Source organism: Mastigoproctus giganteus, chromosome 12, assembly GCF_048544385.1.
Source record: "Mastigoproctus giganteus isolate SK-2022 chromosome 12, ASM4854438v1, whole genome shotgun sequence".
NCBI classification, from domain to species: Eukaryota; Metazoa; Arthropoda; class Arachnida; order Uropygi; family Thelyphonidae; genus Mastigoproctus; species Mastigoproctus giganteus.
The window spans coordinates 64,915,038-64,931,486 of NC_143586.1; the positions used below are offsets into that span (position 1 = coordinate 64,915,038).

At 36.0% G+C, this 16,449-nt stretch overlaps 1 protein-coding gene across 1 annotated transcript in view; it reads right to left on the minus strand.

The window, feature by feature from the left end:
• Nucleotides 1-16,449, minus strand: part of spas (spastin) — a 280,837-nt gene that overhangs the window by 92,634 nt on the left and 171,754 nt on the right. Inside the window, exons 7-8 of the mRNA XM_090386532.1 lie at nt 13,875-13,939; nt 5,464-5,538 (exon numbers count right to left, since the gene is read on the minus strand). Of these exons, the coding sequence (XP_090242658.1) occupies nt 5,464-5,538; nt 13,875-13,939 (140 nt within the window). The remainder of the gene's footprint in view (nt 1-5,463; nt 5,539-13,874; nt 13,940-16,449) is intronic.

The following is a 16,449-nucleotide window of genomic DNA, read 5'->3' on the forward strand; positions in this document are numbered from 1 at the left end:
ATGTGCATCATATCTGTAAATTGAGTGTTCAACAAAACAGGCAAATCAAGCAGTGTTCTCGATTTGCCTGTTTTGCTGGGCTGAAAAACCCCAGTTTCTGGGAAACCTTGCTATCTACACATGAGACTTACTAACTCAGCCATGGAGTGAAAAAAGCCCATAAAAGTTCCTCGCATCATTAAACAGTGATCGCAAAACATCGTTCAGGTGCTATATCAAAGATGGAACAGCTGTTAATAATATGGCTTGAAAATCAGATTCAGAAGAGTTTTTTTTTTTTTTTTTTGTTAGTTAGTTGTTGGTGCATCGGCTTCTGTGGCCGTAATGCACCTCCTAAAGTTTTTGCATTTTACTCTGATCCAAGCCTGAGGCAGGATTCTAACCCATGGCCTTTGGGTTTCCAGGTAGGCACTTTACCCACACGCCTAGCCCAGTCTGCCAGAATCTAGTGCCCCTGAGTCTAATGACCATTCAACCAAAAGCAACAAGTATTTATAAAGATATTAAGGATAAGTACAGCAAACCCCAAACCAAGTTTGTGGCAAGCAACAGGTGGTTTAATAGGTTCAAGCATTGTGTTGGTTTCCACAACGTTAAAGTATGTGACGTCACCAGTGAAGATTCTGCAGTTACAGAGAAACTTTGTGATGTGTTGGAAAAAATTATCGATGAAGGCAGCTATTCAAAGCAGTAAAATTTTAACGTTGATGAGACTGCTCTGTATTAAAAAAAAAAAAAAAAGCCGGATGGAACATACATTGCCAAAGAGGAAAATACAATTCCAGGTTTCAAGGCGTCAAAAGATAGGACCACGCTCTTGCTTGGGGCTAATGCAGCGGGAGATTACAGATTAAAACCACTGCTTGTGTACCATTCTGGAAATCCTTGTGCATCAATAAAGTCACCCTATCCATGCATTTCCGATCGAACCAGAGAGCATGGATAACAACATCTCTCTTTGAGGATTGGTTTAAATGCTGCTTCATTCCCAGGGTTGAAAAAAAAAATTGTAAAGACAACCAAGTTCCTTTCAAGATTTTGTTTCTATTCAAATGCTCCTGGACATCCTATGCATCTAGATGATTTCATTCAAACATGAGTCATATTTCTACAGCCAAACACAACTTCACTCATCCAACCTATGGATCAAAGTGTTATTTCAAATTTAAAAGCATACTATTTATGCACGTTTGCTCAGGCACTGTCTGCAGTAGATGGTGAGAAAAATTTTACATTAAGAGACTTTTGAAAATCTTACAATATTTACCACACCATATTAAACATTAATAAGGCCTGGGTGGAAACTACTAAAAGTTGTTTAAATATCACACAGAAGAAAATATGCCCATGGCACGTAAAAGGCTTTGAAGGATTTGAAAGAGGAGGTTACAGATAAGATTGTGAAGGTTGCAGAGCTACTTCAGTTGGAGGTTGATGCCAAAGATGTAGAGGAATTAAGAGGAAGAATTATCTAACGAAGAACTTATTGACTTGCAGGCAGCGATAGTGAGAGAAGAAAATGCTAATGAAGCTCAAAATGAACCAAATGAGGAGTCAAGGCGCTTCATCACCAGAGAGAGATGGCAATGGCATTTTGTGAAATTGCATCGACAATGGCGAGGTTTGAGAAGATGGATCGCGACAGCGAACGGTTCTTAAAAGTTAAGAGAGGGGTGGTAGTAGTGGCATGTGATGCAAGAAAGCATGTGTATGAGCTTATGCAGCATCAGCCAAAAAAAAAAAAAAAATCACACCATTCCCTCCAAATGCCTGTACAGTTCCTCAAATTTATTCAACCTATCAACTTCCACAACGACAGATGGAAGTTTGTTCCAGCAATTAACCACCCGCTGGCTAAAGGCAAATTTCCGCACATCTATTCTACCTCTGTCTTTTCTTAATTTGAATTTATGCCCCCTTAGGTTCGTAATCTGAACAAGTGGAAGGATCCCATCAGAATTCAGCGTGCTCAACCCATTCAAGGCCTTATACACCTCAATCAGATCACCGCGCAGGTGCCTAGTCTCCAGCCACTGCAATTTGCAGAACCTAAGCCTCTTAGTAAGAGGATCCCTTCATTCCCCTCACCAACCTTCTTGCCCTTCTCTGTACACTTTCAAGCAAATTGACATCCTTCCTAAAATGAGGCCTCCAGACCTGTACGCAGTACTCAAGGCATGCCCTGACCATTGCCTTATACAGAGGAACAATCACCTCCTTTTCCCTGCCAGCAAAATTCCTATATATCATTGACAAAACCCCATGACCTGCCCTGGCAGCCTGTCTGCATTGCTCAGAAAACTTCATATCTGCCTGCACAACTACTCCCAGGTCTTTTTCATTTTCTACCACCTTAAGTGTAGTACCACACAGTTGGTACATTTCTCTGGGGTTACTTCTACCCATATGCAGTACTTTGCATTTGTCAAGGTTAAACTTCAGTTGCCACTTCTTAGCCCATCTGCCCAAATTATCTGGATCCTGTTGCAGTAGCAAACTGCCATTACTGTCATTAACAACCCTGCCAACCTTTGTATCATCTGCAAACTTCGACACTAAGCCTGATATACCTTCATCAATATCATTGATAAATATAAAAAACAACAGTGGACCCAACACCAAACCCTGTGGGACTCCACTAATAACATTAATCCAACGAAGAACAGCACCCATTGATTACTACCCTCTGTCTTCTCCCACTTAACCATCCTTTTATCCATTGTAGCAACTTACCCTTAATACCATTCTGCTCCAATTTGTACAATAGTCTTTCATGCGCAACAGTGTCAAAAGCTTTCCTGAAATCCAAATATATGATATCAAAATTATTTTTTGCATCCAGTTCCTTTGTAACCACATCATAATATCCTATCAAATTTGTCAGACAAGACTTTCCCTTAACAAACCCATGCTGTGTCTGAATTATTGCTGCAGTCTTGTCTAGATGATCCTGCAATGCATCTTTAACCAGTGACTCCATTATTTTACCCGGAACAGAAGTTAAACTAACTGGTCTGTAATTACTCGTGTCACCCTTCAATCCCCCTTTGTGAATTGGGGATACATTTGCACATCTCCAGTCCATGGGAACCTCCCTGAGTCCAAGGATGCTCTCATAATTATGGCTAAGGGTTTGCTTAGCTGCTTTGCCACCTCCTTTAATATAATTGGATAGATCCCATCCACCCCAGGTGCTTTTCTTATGTTTAACTTCAACAATTTCTCCTCCACATTGCTCTCAGTTATGCTTGATATGATATGCTTATGGGTGAATGCTATGCTTGCTTGCTACAAAGAAATCTGCGATGAAAAGAAAAAAGCCACTGTCCAGTCATGTTCTTTCGTAAGGTTGAGCGGTTGACCCCTTCTAAATCTTCACAGTCCTCAACCTCCGCAGCGGCGTACTTATCAGCTGAAGAGGTTGATTCTGGCAACTATGCTTGAGAAGTAAAACTTACTGATGTTAATGCCTGTCTCTTTTTTTTTTTTTTTTTTTTTTTTTTTAAATTGCACTCTTTTGTAATTTTTGCCACGCATGAGATAAAAAGTTGAAATACAATAAATAATTCCATTTACATGTTCGTCGAACGTTTCTTTTTTGATTCAGAGTATTTTCAGGTCTAACTGCACCAGGGATTTACCCCACTTCTACATCTTTTTTGATTCAATCAATTCAGTGAGCACAGTTGTGAGTGCTGCACAAGCATGGGGGAAATTCCGACTTACATAAACCCGACTCATGTAGCATTCCTTACGTAAGTCAGGGAGTTCCTGTGTGCGTGTGTGAATATTTAAAAAAAAAAAAAAAAAAATTATGACAAAAATAAAGATTATGGTAGTGCGAAACATCCGGAAAGCCACAGGCCAAAAAGGAAGATAGCCGAGAAAGTGGTAACCTTTAAAATACAAATGTGGTAACTTTTTTTAAAAATAAAAATAACAGCAGCCTACATCAGATAAAGGCGGGAAATTTTTATTTTTAAAAAAAGTTACCACATTTGTATTTTAAAGGTTACCACTTTCTCCACTATCTTCCTTTTTGGCTTGTGGCTTTCCAGACGTTTTGCACTACCATCATCTTTATTTAATATGCATATACTTACATTTGCATCCATTGCTGCTGCTTTGCACACTTAGGTACATTTTCCATATCCTATCCAGTTTATATCTTCAATTCTATCTCTTAAAAGTTTTACACACACACATACACACATACACTGTATTTCTTATTTTATATTTGTTTTTTTAATTTTTGCTCTTGGCAAATAGTTAAGTGAAGCTTAAATTAAATTAGCAAGTCCAAAAATTTGAACACAAAAATGAATCTCCCCTTCATAACATATGAATGCACAAATGTAAAAAAGATGTCTGATTTACATTGTTTCTATATATGTTGCCATTTGTAGGAACACATCCCTGGTGTAAATTAGAGACTGTGGTCCACACTTCATAATTTTTATTACACATTATGTCTATCAAGCATATATTCCTGGTGCAAATTGTATATTGTGAAGAATTAAAAAAAATAAAAAAATTTAATGGTTCATGGAGAAAACCCCTATTCTCTCTGCCTGAGATTAGCTGACTACAGCCTTGATTGGAGAAGCCTTTAAGAATTCCTCCAGTTTCAAAGGGATTCAAAAAGGTTTCTAAATAAGTGACGAGTGTAACATTCACTGTTCAAAAGCACAGTTTGTCCAGGAAGGTTAGTCTAGACTCTAGACAACAAAAACCACAGCAACAAAACAATGGAATGCATGGTCCATGTCATATGTGACCACAGAGCAAGAGATTATATCCCACACAGGCATTTCTGGTGGTCCTGTTAACATTACTCTCCCTGATTATCTGAAAATAAAAATTATCAACAAAGCAGATGGGTACCAAACAGACCACAAGAAATAGAAAGCTCCTTGCCAGTCTCAGTGAAAGTATGCTGTCATGTTATCAACAAAAGGTAATATATTTATGGATTGTACTGTCAAAGAATATGAAAACTCAACATTCTTACTTGATAAATGGTTCTTTCCTTGATAACCTCTAGGTGTTTAACATGTGACAACTTATCTGACACATAGCCACATATATAACTATTGCAACATTTCTCATTCTCTCTACTTAACTCGATGAGATTTTTGGTTGTTATGAAAAATGAGTCTACGGGAAAGATCAGCACTAAGCTAGCAGGTTTCCAGTATATAAAAGTCCTTCTCTATGGCAGTAACTTTGATTCATGCAGATGGCAGAGTCGTTGTTGGAAGCCACATTTACAGAAGCAAGGCTACGGTGAAAAGTAGTATGCATATTTTGTTTCCTCAGAAATTCTATCTCATGATAAAAATTAGATATCAGCACCTTCCAAAAATACACCTCATATAATTCAGATTTCTATAAAACAAATATTAAATTGAAGTAAGCCTAAATCTTCACACAAACACACACAAATGTTTACAGATGACTTACAAGCATTGTTTTTCCATTTCCAGGTGGACCGAATAGCAGCAATCCTCTTGGAGGTGCCCTAAGACCTGTGAATAGCTAAAAATATAAATTTTCATATTAGTTCAGTAAAAATATGCAAATTTTTTAAATATGCTGTTGCAACGACTGAAAATTGGCAACCTTGGAACATGCAGATTGCTGATTTTTGTACATAAACATAATCGAGAATAAACTGTCAAAATCTGTGTATGGGTTAATGTAGTGGAAGCTCAGACCCTACTTTTTTCCATTTTCTCAATATGTGATTAACTTATTTTTATTAGCTATATTATTTTATCCCTTCAAGCACCTGTTCAAAATTTGGAAAAAGAAACTCGGGCACAGTGAAGTTACCAAAGGAATTAGCTGCAAAATCATTCTGGTAATGTACCCTTAAAAAAAATATATAATGAGAAAGAAAAACAGAAGTACATATGATGCTTCAGATAAAAATGCCAAATTATACTTTAAATTTTGTGCTAGTTGGCCCCCAACTAGCACAAATTTATAGATGCTGATACATTTAGCATTATCACCACCCTTTAAGGTTTTGTTACCAAGGGAGGACATTCTGTAAATCTGCAATGCCTTCCCTTCCCAACCACTCAGCATTAGTATTAGCCTACAGTTCAATCATGAGCTTTTGGTGCACCAACAGAGAGAGAAGAAAATACAAAACAATTATATGCTTCCCTCCTTGCATGTGCACCGACTGATAACCTCGATAATCTGATAACCATCGAATTTCTTCAAACTATCAGCTTCAACTACCTGAAAGGAAACTACCAGTAACCAATGATTTTCAAGCAAAAAAAAAAAAAAAAAAAAAAACTCCCTGCCGACATAGTATAAATTTCTTCCCCTGTAATCTGAATTTATGGTTCCCAGTTCTGGAATCCTTTATAACAGTGAAATTCCACCTTCCTTTATTTTACTAACCTACTAACCCCCCCCTCCTCTCAGGGCTTATAAAGCTCAATCAGGTCCACTCTAAGGTGTTTGGCTGCCAAGCTCTGTAGCCCATATAATCAGAGTTCTTCCACATACAATTGCCCTTTTGCTGATCTCACCATGCAAGTTGCCTGTCTTGGGGTCCTTTCAAGTAACACATTTTCTCAGATTAGGTCTTTATACTTGGACATAGTATTCCAAATGTGGTCTTACAATTGCCTTATGCTGTGGGATTATGACCTCCCTATTTCTACATGTACTGTTCGATAAATCATTGATAAGTATTTAAAATAACTAAATGCACAAGGCATAATACATTAAGAGTTTAATATCTATATAATATCGGTGTGTAGATACATCATAGACAACTCTTAAGAAACTACAAAGTAGTTGTTGTAGGCATCATTTGCTCTTTCTCATATTGTGCTCTACCTTCACGACGAGTTGCCATGATATTGCACTACCTCGAATAAGTAACGCTTCACTAATAGAGAAGCCTACAACTACTTTGTAGTTTCTTAAGAGTTGTCTATGGTGTATCTACACACTGATATTATATAGATATTAAACTCTTAATGTATTATGCCTTGTGCATTTAGTTATTTTAAAATATCTTCACAACTGGGTCGTCATGTCTGCAATACCAGGGTACCTGCCCACCCACTGATGATAGGCCAATAGCCTTGAAACATGTCTGGGTGGTGGTACTCACTGAGAATAAGTAACAATAGTCTTCTCTATTAGTGAAGCGTTACTTATTCGAGGTAGTGCAATATCATGGCAACTCATCGTGAAGGCAGAGCACAATGAGAAAGAGCAAATGATGCCAACAACTACTTTGTAGTTTCTTAAGAGTTGTCTATGGTGTATCTACACACCGATATTATATCATTGATAAGATACCATGAGCTTTCCTGGACATCTGTTTATATTGCTCAGAAAACTTCATATCTGCCAATATAAATAAATGCTCCAGATGCCTTTATTCCTATATTGTTTTCAGTTCAACCCCACCAAGTGTATAAGTTATTTTGTGGTTGCTATTCCCCAAATGTAAGAACTTGCATTTTGCTAAATTAAAACATTCACACATGCAGAATTTGCCAGGAAAGGGAATGCCAAGAGTTTATCAAACTCTAATGGGAAGCTAAACATACAAAAAGCACCTGTGGTGGATAGAATCTATCTAATTATATTAAAGGAGGTAAGCAAACCTTAGCCATAATTATAAGAGCACCCTTGGATTCGGGGGAGGCTCTCATGGAATGGAGATAAGCCCCAGTTCACAAAGGGGGGGGGGAGCTCAAATGGCAATGTGTGCAATTACAGACCTGTTAGCTTAGCATCTGTTCCCAGGAAAATAATGGAGTCAATAGTTAAAGTAATGCAGGACCATCTAGACAGGACTGCAGTTATTAACGAAAACAAATATTACATAAAAATGTACTTTTATATGAAATGTAAGTTAAACTAAATTACAAATACCAATTAAATTAAGAATGTGCAAGCCAAGTGGATAATTTCCACAAAGTGCAAATACAACAAAATATAGTAAAATACATATATACAGAAGAAGCAACGGGGGGGGGGGGGGATTTATAGCATAAATGACTAATAATAAAAAAAAAAAACAGAATGACACTCACATTATGTTGGTTGTTTGTTTTTTGATTTTTTATGGCACAAAAAAAAAAAAGGATTATAATGCACAAACTCACTCACATTATGTTAATTAATGCTGGTTTATTGTGGGAGGGGGGGGGACCACGCAGATCTAATATATAAATGGCAACGTTACTTTAATTAAATTTGAAGAAAGCTCATTTTTTCTGATTTGGACCAATTAAAATATTGTCTAATAATCTGTGCAGATCAAAGTTATTGCATATTTCAATTTCTATAAAGATTGTTAAATTTGATATTTTATTCTGAGATCTGCAAATTGAAAATGTGTTATTAATTTTAATTGAAAAAAAAGGAAGAGTTAAAAGAATTCGTGAAGAAATCAGAATATTTGGAAAAAGTACATAATTTAAAGTTTATTTAATTTATGTCAATGGACTAAACTGAATAATGTAATCATTGAAGTAACTGATTCTTTCTTACTTTCTTTCTCTCCCTTAAGTGTTGACTTTGAAAGCCTGATAGCTTTCTTTTAATTGGTCCAGTTGACATCTATGAAAGGATCAATTATTAATAAATTATGCAATAGGTAACAAATTTCTGGGAATTTTTCCATTCATTAACAACTCAAATGACACTAGTCTTTGACCCCTTGGCAAGTACAACCATCCTCTGTTATAGCACTTGTTAAATGTGAACTGACAGCCATCCCCATTCACAGTAGCTCTACCAAAAATACGGCACACACAAGTTGCGCAAGTGAGATACAGAGTAACAAGCGTAAAAAATAGGAACGAAGAGAAGATTCTGAAAATTTATTTTTGTTTTTTTTATATGACTGAGGATTTCAGCGAAGGAAACACACATTTCAACCATGATAACGTAAAAATTCACAGAAATCCAGCTATCGGTATCGCAAATGCAAAATAGATCGGAGCTTAATTTTTATAATAGATTGCACTAACAGAAAAGCCCAATAAACAGGAAATGGCAAATTGTTTTTATTGTTTTATGGTAGTGACCTCCAGAATGTGCATTAGTAAAAAGTGAGCATGTGACCCCAGACAGGCTCACATCATTTCACTGTTTAGTGTAAACTGTGAAGTCTGTCATAGGAGACACATTACTACCACATCATGTTATATATCTGTTGTTCTCTTTGGGGAAAGCTGAAGCGAAATGAATTGCCACAGTTCATCCTCTTCAGATTTTGAAGAAGATTTAGAAAATTCATGTAGCCTTTTCTTATAGGCAAGAAAACAAAAGATACATGACAAACAAGAGGAGAACAGAAAAGGGCAAATTCCATCATTTACTACAGGACTTAGAAGATGAAAATTGTTTTAAGATGTGCTTACAGATGAATAAAGAAGAATTTAATTTCCTAATTAAGGATGACATAAGGACAAAACATGCAATTTCAAAATTCAAATCAAAGAAAAAATTAGTTTATGTTTAAGGAAAGTTGAAATACTGTTAAGTTTAATTTTGAATAAGGATTTATTCTGTAAAAATAAGACAATTTTTAAATTAAATTTAATAACAACAAAAAACTACTTCTCAATGCTAAAAATTGAACTTTTAACATGTTATGAGTTGTACAAATTGAAATGATTGACTTGTTCGTCATCTAAATTTGTTAATTGTAATACTGTTGGTCTGTTTGCCTCCTTTGGGCATTTTTGAGTGTCTATGTGACTGGACATTTGTGGTGAGTATGCCGAGTAGCTGGTTGAAGTGGAGGGTGCTTCAAAATAGGCATAGGAGCATTGATGTTGGTTTTCAGATATTCTTACTTGTGCACTCAAAACAGCATTACTTACTCGTAATTTAATTTTCTATTAGCATTTCCTCCATTTTCCTCTGCTCATGCTATCACGTCTCATGAAATTTCTGTTCGAACAGAAAAATGAGAGTCTGCCTTGTAGGTCAACATGTTATCTTGTGAATACAGCCAATGATAACTGTGTCTCCAACCAATAAACTAAATGGGAAATATAGCTCCTACACATTTGACATGTTTACATGTGAGCTCCCATGAGGTGACAGTGTTTCCACCTCAAGTGACAGCAGTACTAGTAAATCTACCAAGAAAAGAAAAGCAATCGATTTGGATCAGAAAATTAAAATAATAAGGATGTATGAAAATGGTCAAACATTAACAAGTATCGTGCGGAATTTAGATTTGTCAGCGTCAACAGTAAGCACAATAATAAAGGACAAAGACTGAATAGGAGAAGCAGTGAAGGGATCAGCACCAATGAAGGCAACTATAGTAGCCAAGGCTACAAAATACATATCAGTTTTTACAGCGCAACAACGTGCATTTTTTCTTCCTTTTATGTTTTCTTTTCTTATTTGCCACTCTGGCTACTTCACCACTGTCCTCAGATAAAGTTTTTAATTGAATGAATTAAAAATATATAACTAATTAATTGAAAAATATAACTATTTTTCTTAACTCTTCTGAGGATATTATGTGGTTTTTGGCATATCAGGGATATAGTAGCAATATTTTATTAGTCATTCCCAAGTTAAATAAAACTCAACTTAAGTAAGAAGTCCTGGAATGTATATCGGCTACTTACTGTATGTATACGAGGCGTGGCAATAAAGTTCCCGGACTGATTCTGTTGTGGTCATATTTGATCAGTTTGAAAATAAACTGAAGTGGTATGTTGTAGCTCAAACTTCCTCCAACAGATGGTGGTACAGAGATTGTCCAGTAGGCTAGCAGGTTGCAAGTAACAACCAGTTTCATCAGTAGCATTAACGTTCTGTGTCACAATTTTGAAATGGAGCAAAGAACAAATATCAAATTTTTCTTTAAACTGAGAAAATCTGGAAGGAAACATGAAATATTAAAAAGTGTTTATAGTGATGAAATGTTAAGTTGTACTAGCATGTTTGAATGGTAAAAGTGGTTCAAAGACATATGTGAGGATATTTTTGTGGCCCAAGGAGTCGGCATCCATCAACCTCTTGAAATGAGGACAGAGTCACAAAAGTTAGGAAATTGTGGCAAGAGATCATTGTTTGATCCTCACAAACTGATGAGTTTGACATGAATTAGGAAACAATTCGTCAAATTCTGCATGAAGATTTAGGGAAAGGAAGGTCTGTACAAAATTTGTGGCTCACAGCCTCAGTTGAGCAGAAGCAACAGAGTGTCATCATGCAAATACTTCATCCAGACTTATCAAGACAATCCTAATTTCCTTGAATGCACTGTCACTGTAGATGAGTTGGATGTTTCAGCACAACCCAGAGAGAGCATCAGAGCATGCAGTGGACTTCAAAATCATCACCAATGCTGACCCTGTTCTTTGACAAATAGGGTGCGATTCATAAGGAATTTGTACCCAAGAGGGAGTCAATGCTGCATTCTATATACAGGTGCTTCAAAGACCAGTGAAGAACATTTCCTGGGTAAGGCTGTGATTTTGAAAGAAAGGCACTGGTTCTTGTTGCACGACAATGCCACCATCCATTCCACACTTGTTGTGAATACATTTCTGACAAATCATGGCATCATATAGATCAACCCTACTCTACTGATTTAGCACCAGTGGACTTCTTCCTCTTTCCCAAGGTCCTCAAAAGTGTCCTCAAAGGAAAGGGTTGTTGTTGGTATTTGGCTTAACGGCACAAGGGCTACTGAGGGAAAATTGCGTCTGCTCATAGTTTATTCAGTCAAGATATATCAAAGGAAAGGGATTTGAGGACATAAAGAAAAACGTAACCACCAACTGAACATAATCTCTTTAGATGCCTTTGCTGACTGTTTTAGGATAGTCAGCAAAGGCATCCACACACATTTTTTGTGGATATGGATATTAAACAATGTGTATTAATATGCATAGTTTTTTTTTTTTTAATTATAAAGTCTTAAGATGATATCTACAATTTTTGTTATTGATTGTTGTTCTGCAGTTAATTCAAACATTGTAATTAAAATAAACACAAAGGAATGAATAGCAACCCTGGATCTTGTTAAGTTGTGTTCTGTGAAAAAGCAAACGTCTTCGAAATTTTTTATATTAAAATACACATATAAAAAAAAACCAATGACAAATGGCAAACGGCAAACTTACACTTAAACAAGCATCACCAAATGCAGTACTTAACATATGGAGGATTTCTGCTTCCATTTTCTACATTATTAACATGTAGTACATGATTGTTCTGCTTTCATATCCATTATGACTGCAGCAAAGGCTTAAGACATATCTGGATTTCAACATCTACTGCTAATTACTGGTTTGGCAAAGCAGAAAGTGCTTGAGTATTTGAGCCAATAATGTGGTGATCTTTTCCCTGTGCTTTCTCATCAACTTTCTTTTAATTTTAGCAGATTGTATATAGTCTTCTATAGGAGACATCATAGGAGATCTACTTAAATACACAACAGCACTTATTTCGTTAATAGTATGGCTGAGTTTGATATAACCAAAATCAATCAAATATAGGAAAGAATCTAATAGAACTTGTGCTTTGCATATTAGCCAAAGAAACTTAGCTTGTTATCTATACACCACATGATTTTTGTAATTTCATCCTCAAACAGCATGTATGCATTATTATACAAGGCACAGCAATTAAATAATGAGACTGTGCACACAGCCACTACACATGCCAAGTGCCACCTGTGAAACAAAGATGGCACGAATTTTAACAAAACTAAAGAAAACACCAACTAAAAGTTATGCATTGTTATGCAAAATTTATGGGAAAAATAAAGATCTCATGTGTGAAGGCATGAAGATTTTTAAAAGGAAGAGAGAACTGTAAGGCCAGGCAGTCCAGTATCCATGAAACCTGATGATGATGTGGAACAGGTAAGGTCACCAATTAAAAGTGATTGTCATTTAAGCATTAGAATGGTTGCATCAGCATTCAGTATGAACAAAGAAAAACAGTTAGACAAATTTTAACTGAAAATTTAGGCATGAGAAAAGTGTCCCAAGATGGTGCAAAAAATTTGAACAAAGATCAAAGAATGAGAAGATTCCAAGTTTGTGAAGATGTTTTAAAAAAACTAAAGATTCAGACTTTGAATATAATTACTTGTGATGAAAGTTTGTCATTCCAGTACAACCCAGAAACTAAAAGACTATCAGTGCAATGGAAAACAAAATCCCCAAGGCAAAAAAAAAAAAAAAAAAAAAAAAGCAAGAATGTCAAAACCAAAAATGGAAACCAAGCCTCATCTTTTCTTCACTATTAAAGGAATTATTATGGCTGAATACATCCCACCAAATCAGGCTGTCAATCAAACATACTACACTGAAGTTCTGCCCGGGCGGTGTGAAAAAAATCTGAAGACACTGTGGAAAGATAGTTGGATATTCCATCAAGACAATGCTCCAGCACACAATGTGCTCTTTGTTTACCAGTTTCTGGCCAAAACAAAAAAAAAAAAAAAATAATAATAACAAAAAAAAAAAAAAACAAATCCTTGTGTGTGGAAACACTCTAGTTGCCAGACTTGTTCTCTTCCCTAAACTGAAAATTGTACTTAAGGTAACCCATTTTAAGTCTACCAAAAGCATTCAGAAAAAAAATGACCGAAGTGTTAAGAGGGCTTACAGAAGATGACTTCCAATGGAATAGTGTGTGCGAGCCCAAGGCAATTATTTTGTAGGGAATAACTTGTAAGGTACGAAATATTTCATTTTATTTATTTTATTGCAAGTCTTGTTATGTAAGAGCGGCACCTCATATCTATTCTTGATGTTCTGTTGAAACAAAGCTAGAAATAAAATCAACAGGAAAAAAAATACCTTCACTGATAGAAAATTAGTCATGCCATCACTTACTTCTGGTCGTAATGTTGGTAAAATTACCATTTCTCGCAGGGCTTGTTTAGCAACTTCTTGACCAGCTGTAATGTTAGAGAATAATAACTTACCAAACAAGAAAAGTTTAAAACAAATTTTTTTTTTTATTATTTTTTACCTGCAGTATATATCAGAGTATTAAATTTTATTCATAAAAGTATAATTAATAATGTCAATTACAGGGTGATTTTTTATTCATCATATTTCTTTTCTTTGCAGATTTGAAAAACTTTAGATTTTTTGTACCAACAACATCATTAGAGAAAGGGTTTGTTTGGTTGGCAACCCTCTAGCTGACAAAGAAAATAGCAATGTACAGCATTGAGCAAAAGTGTTTATTATTACAGAATACTAAAGAAGTCAGAATTCAATTGTTTCTGCTCATAGAAGATACCAAAACATGCATGTCTGATGAACCAATAAACTAAACAGTGTTGAGGTTAGTGGATCAATTTTATAGAATAGGCAGCGTTTTAGAAAAAAGGAATGGTTGTGCAGGCCCACACCATGCCAAAGAGGGTTTGAGGTTGATGAAGATTGAGAAATCTTGCTTCAAAGCTCAAGGAAGAGTGTGTAAACTTTCACAACAGATGAGGATGCCTTACACCACAGTAAGGAATATTAAGTGAAGTGATTTGTGTGCACAGCTTTCGAAATCCAGCCAAGCCAGCAACTAACACCAAATGTGAAAGAACAGTATGTTCCATTTGCTGTGGAATTCAGTGTACTCTCAGATCAAGAACCTGATATTATAAATAAAGTCTGATTTTCTGATGAAGCACACTTTCATTTAGATGGATATGTGAATAAGCAAAATGCAAGAATTTCTGCTCTGGAGAATCCACATTATCACATGACAGTTTATTAAATGGACAAAAGCATGTATGATGACTGCAAAAAGGATCGACATGTGTATGCTTTGATTTTGGCATTTTTGGGCCAGTATTTGTCTATGGAAACATCACAAATGATGTTTACTTCAGTGTCAATAGGATTTTTTTTTTTATGGTTATGGAAATGATGTGGATGACAGTTGATTTCAACAAGCTGGTGCAAGAGCCCATACTGCAGGGGTTATTCTGGAGCGGAGTTCCTGGATGAAATTTTTTGACAAAAGTCAAAAAAGTCACCATTAGCATTAGTAGAGGCATATGATGCAAGAAAGCAAGCTTATGCAGCATCAGCCAAAAAGAAACAACACGCTCCCATTCCACCCCTCTGTTCGTTCCCAGTACCTGTCCAGCTCAGCCTTAAATTTATTTAGGCTATCAACTCCCACAACAAAGGATGGAAGTCTGTTCCATCAACCAACCACCCGCTGGCTAAAGGCAAACTTCCGCACATCTATACTACATCTGTCTTTCCTCAATTTGAATTTATGCCCTCTCAAATGATTATTCTGAGCAAGAGGAAGAATTCCATCAGCATTGAGCATGCTCAAGCTCATTCAAAGCTTTATACACCTCAATTAGATCACCTCGCAGGTGCCTAAGTCTCCAGACACTGTAATTTGCAAAATTTAAGCCTTTGTTCATAAGAGCAACCCTTTGTTCCATTCACTAATCTTGTTGCCCTTCTCTGTACTCGTTCCAACAGCTCTACATCCTTCTTAAAATGAGGCCTCTAGACCTGTATACAGTACTCAAGGTGTGGCCTGACCATTGCCTTATACAAGGGGATAATCACCTCCTTATCCCTGCTAGAAAAAATTCCTGTATATCATTGACAAGACACTATGAGCGACTCTTGCAGACAGTCTGCACTGCTCAGAAAACTTCATATCTGTCTACACAATTATCCCCAGGTCCTTTTCGTTCTCTACCACTGTCAGTGTAGTACCACAGAGTTGATACGTCACTCTGGGGTTGCTGCTTCCCATATGTAGTACTTTACATTTATCAATGTTAAACTTCATTTGCCACCTCTCAAGCCCATCTGCTGAACTTTTCTAGATCCTGTTGCAGCAGTGTACTGTCATTAGTGTCCTTAACAACCCTGCCAACCTTCGTATTGTCTGAAAACTTGGACATTAAGCTTGATATACCATCATCAATACAATTTATAAATACAGAAAACAACAATGGACCCAATACTGAACCCTAAGGGAGTCCACTAATAACATTAGTCCATAATGAGCAGTGTCCATTGATTACCATTCCTTATTGTTTGCTGAGGCACATAACAATAAACCATTGGTGTGATTTAAACTCGTGATTTTTATCTCTGGGATTATCTCAAAGACAGTGGTTTGGAATAATCCAAAAATTACTTTTTCACTAAAGAAAGTGATTGAAGGCGAAATTTTTTCTGTATCGAAAGAAATATTGGAGCATGTTCTTCACAACTTCACACTTTGTGATAAATTGATAAAGTGTACGACACATTGAACATATTATGGCATGAATTTATTCAAATACTAAATATAGTTCAAGTGTTCATTTCCATTCCTAAACAATATTTTATGTTCTGCAGACAAAGAAAATGGTGTGATGAGAAAGAAAAAAAAATAAATAAATAATAATAAAAAAAAAAAAAAAAAAAAAAAAAAATCACC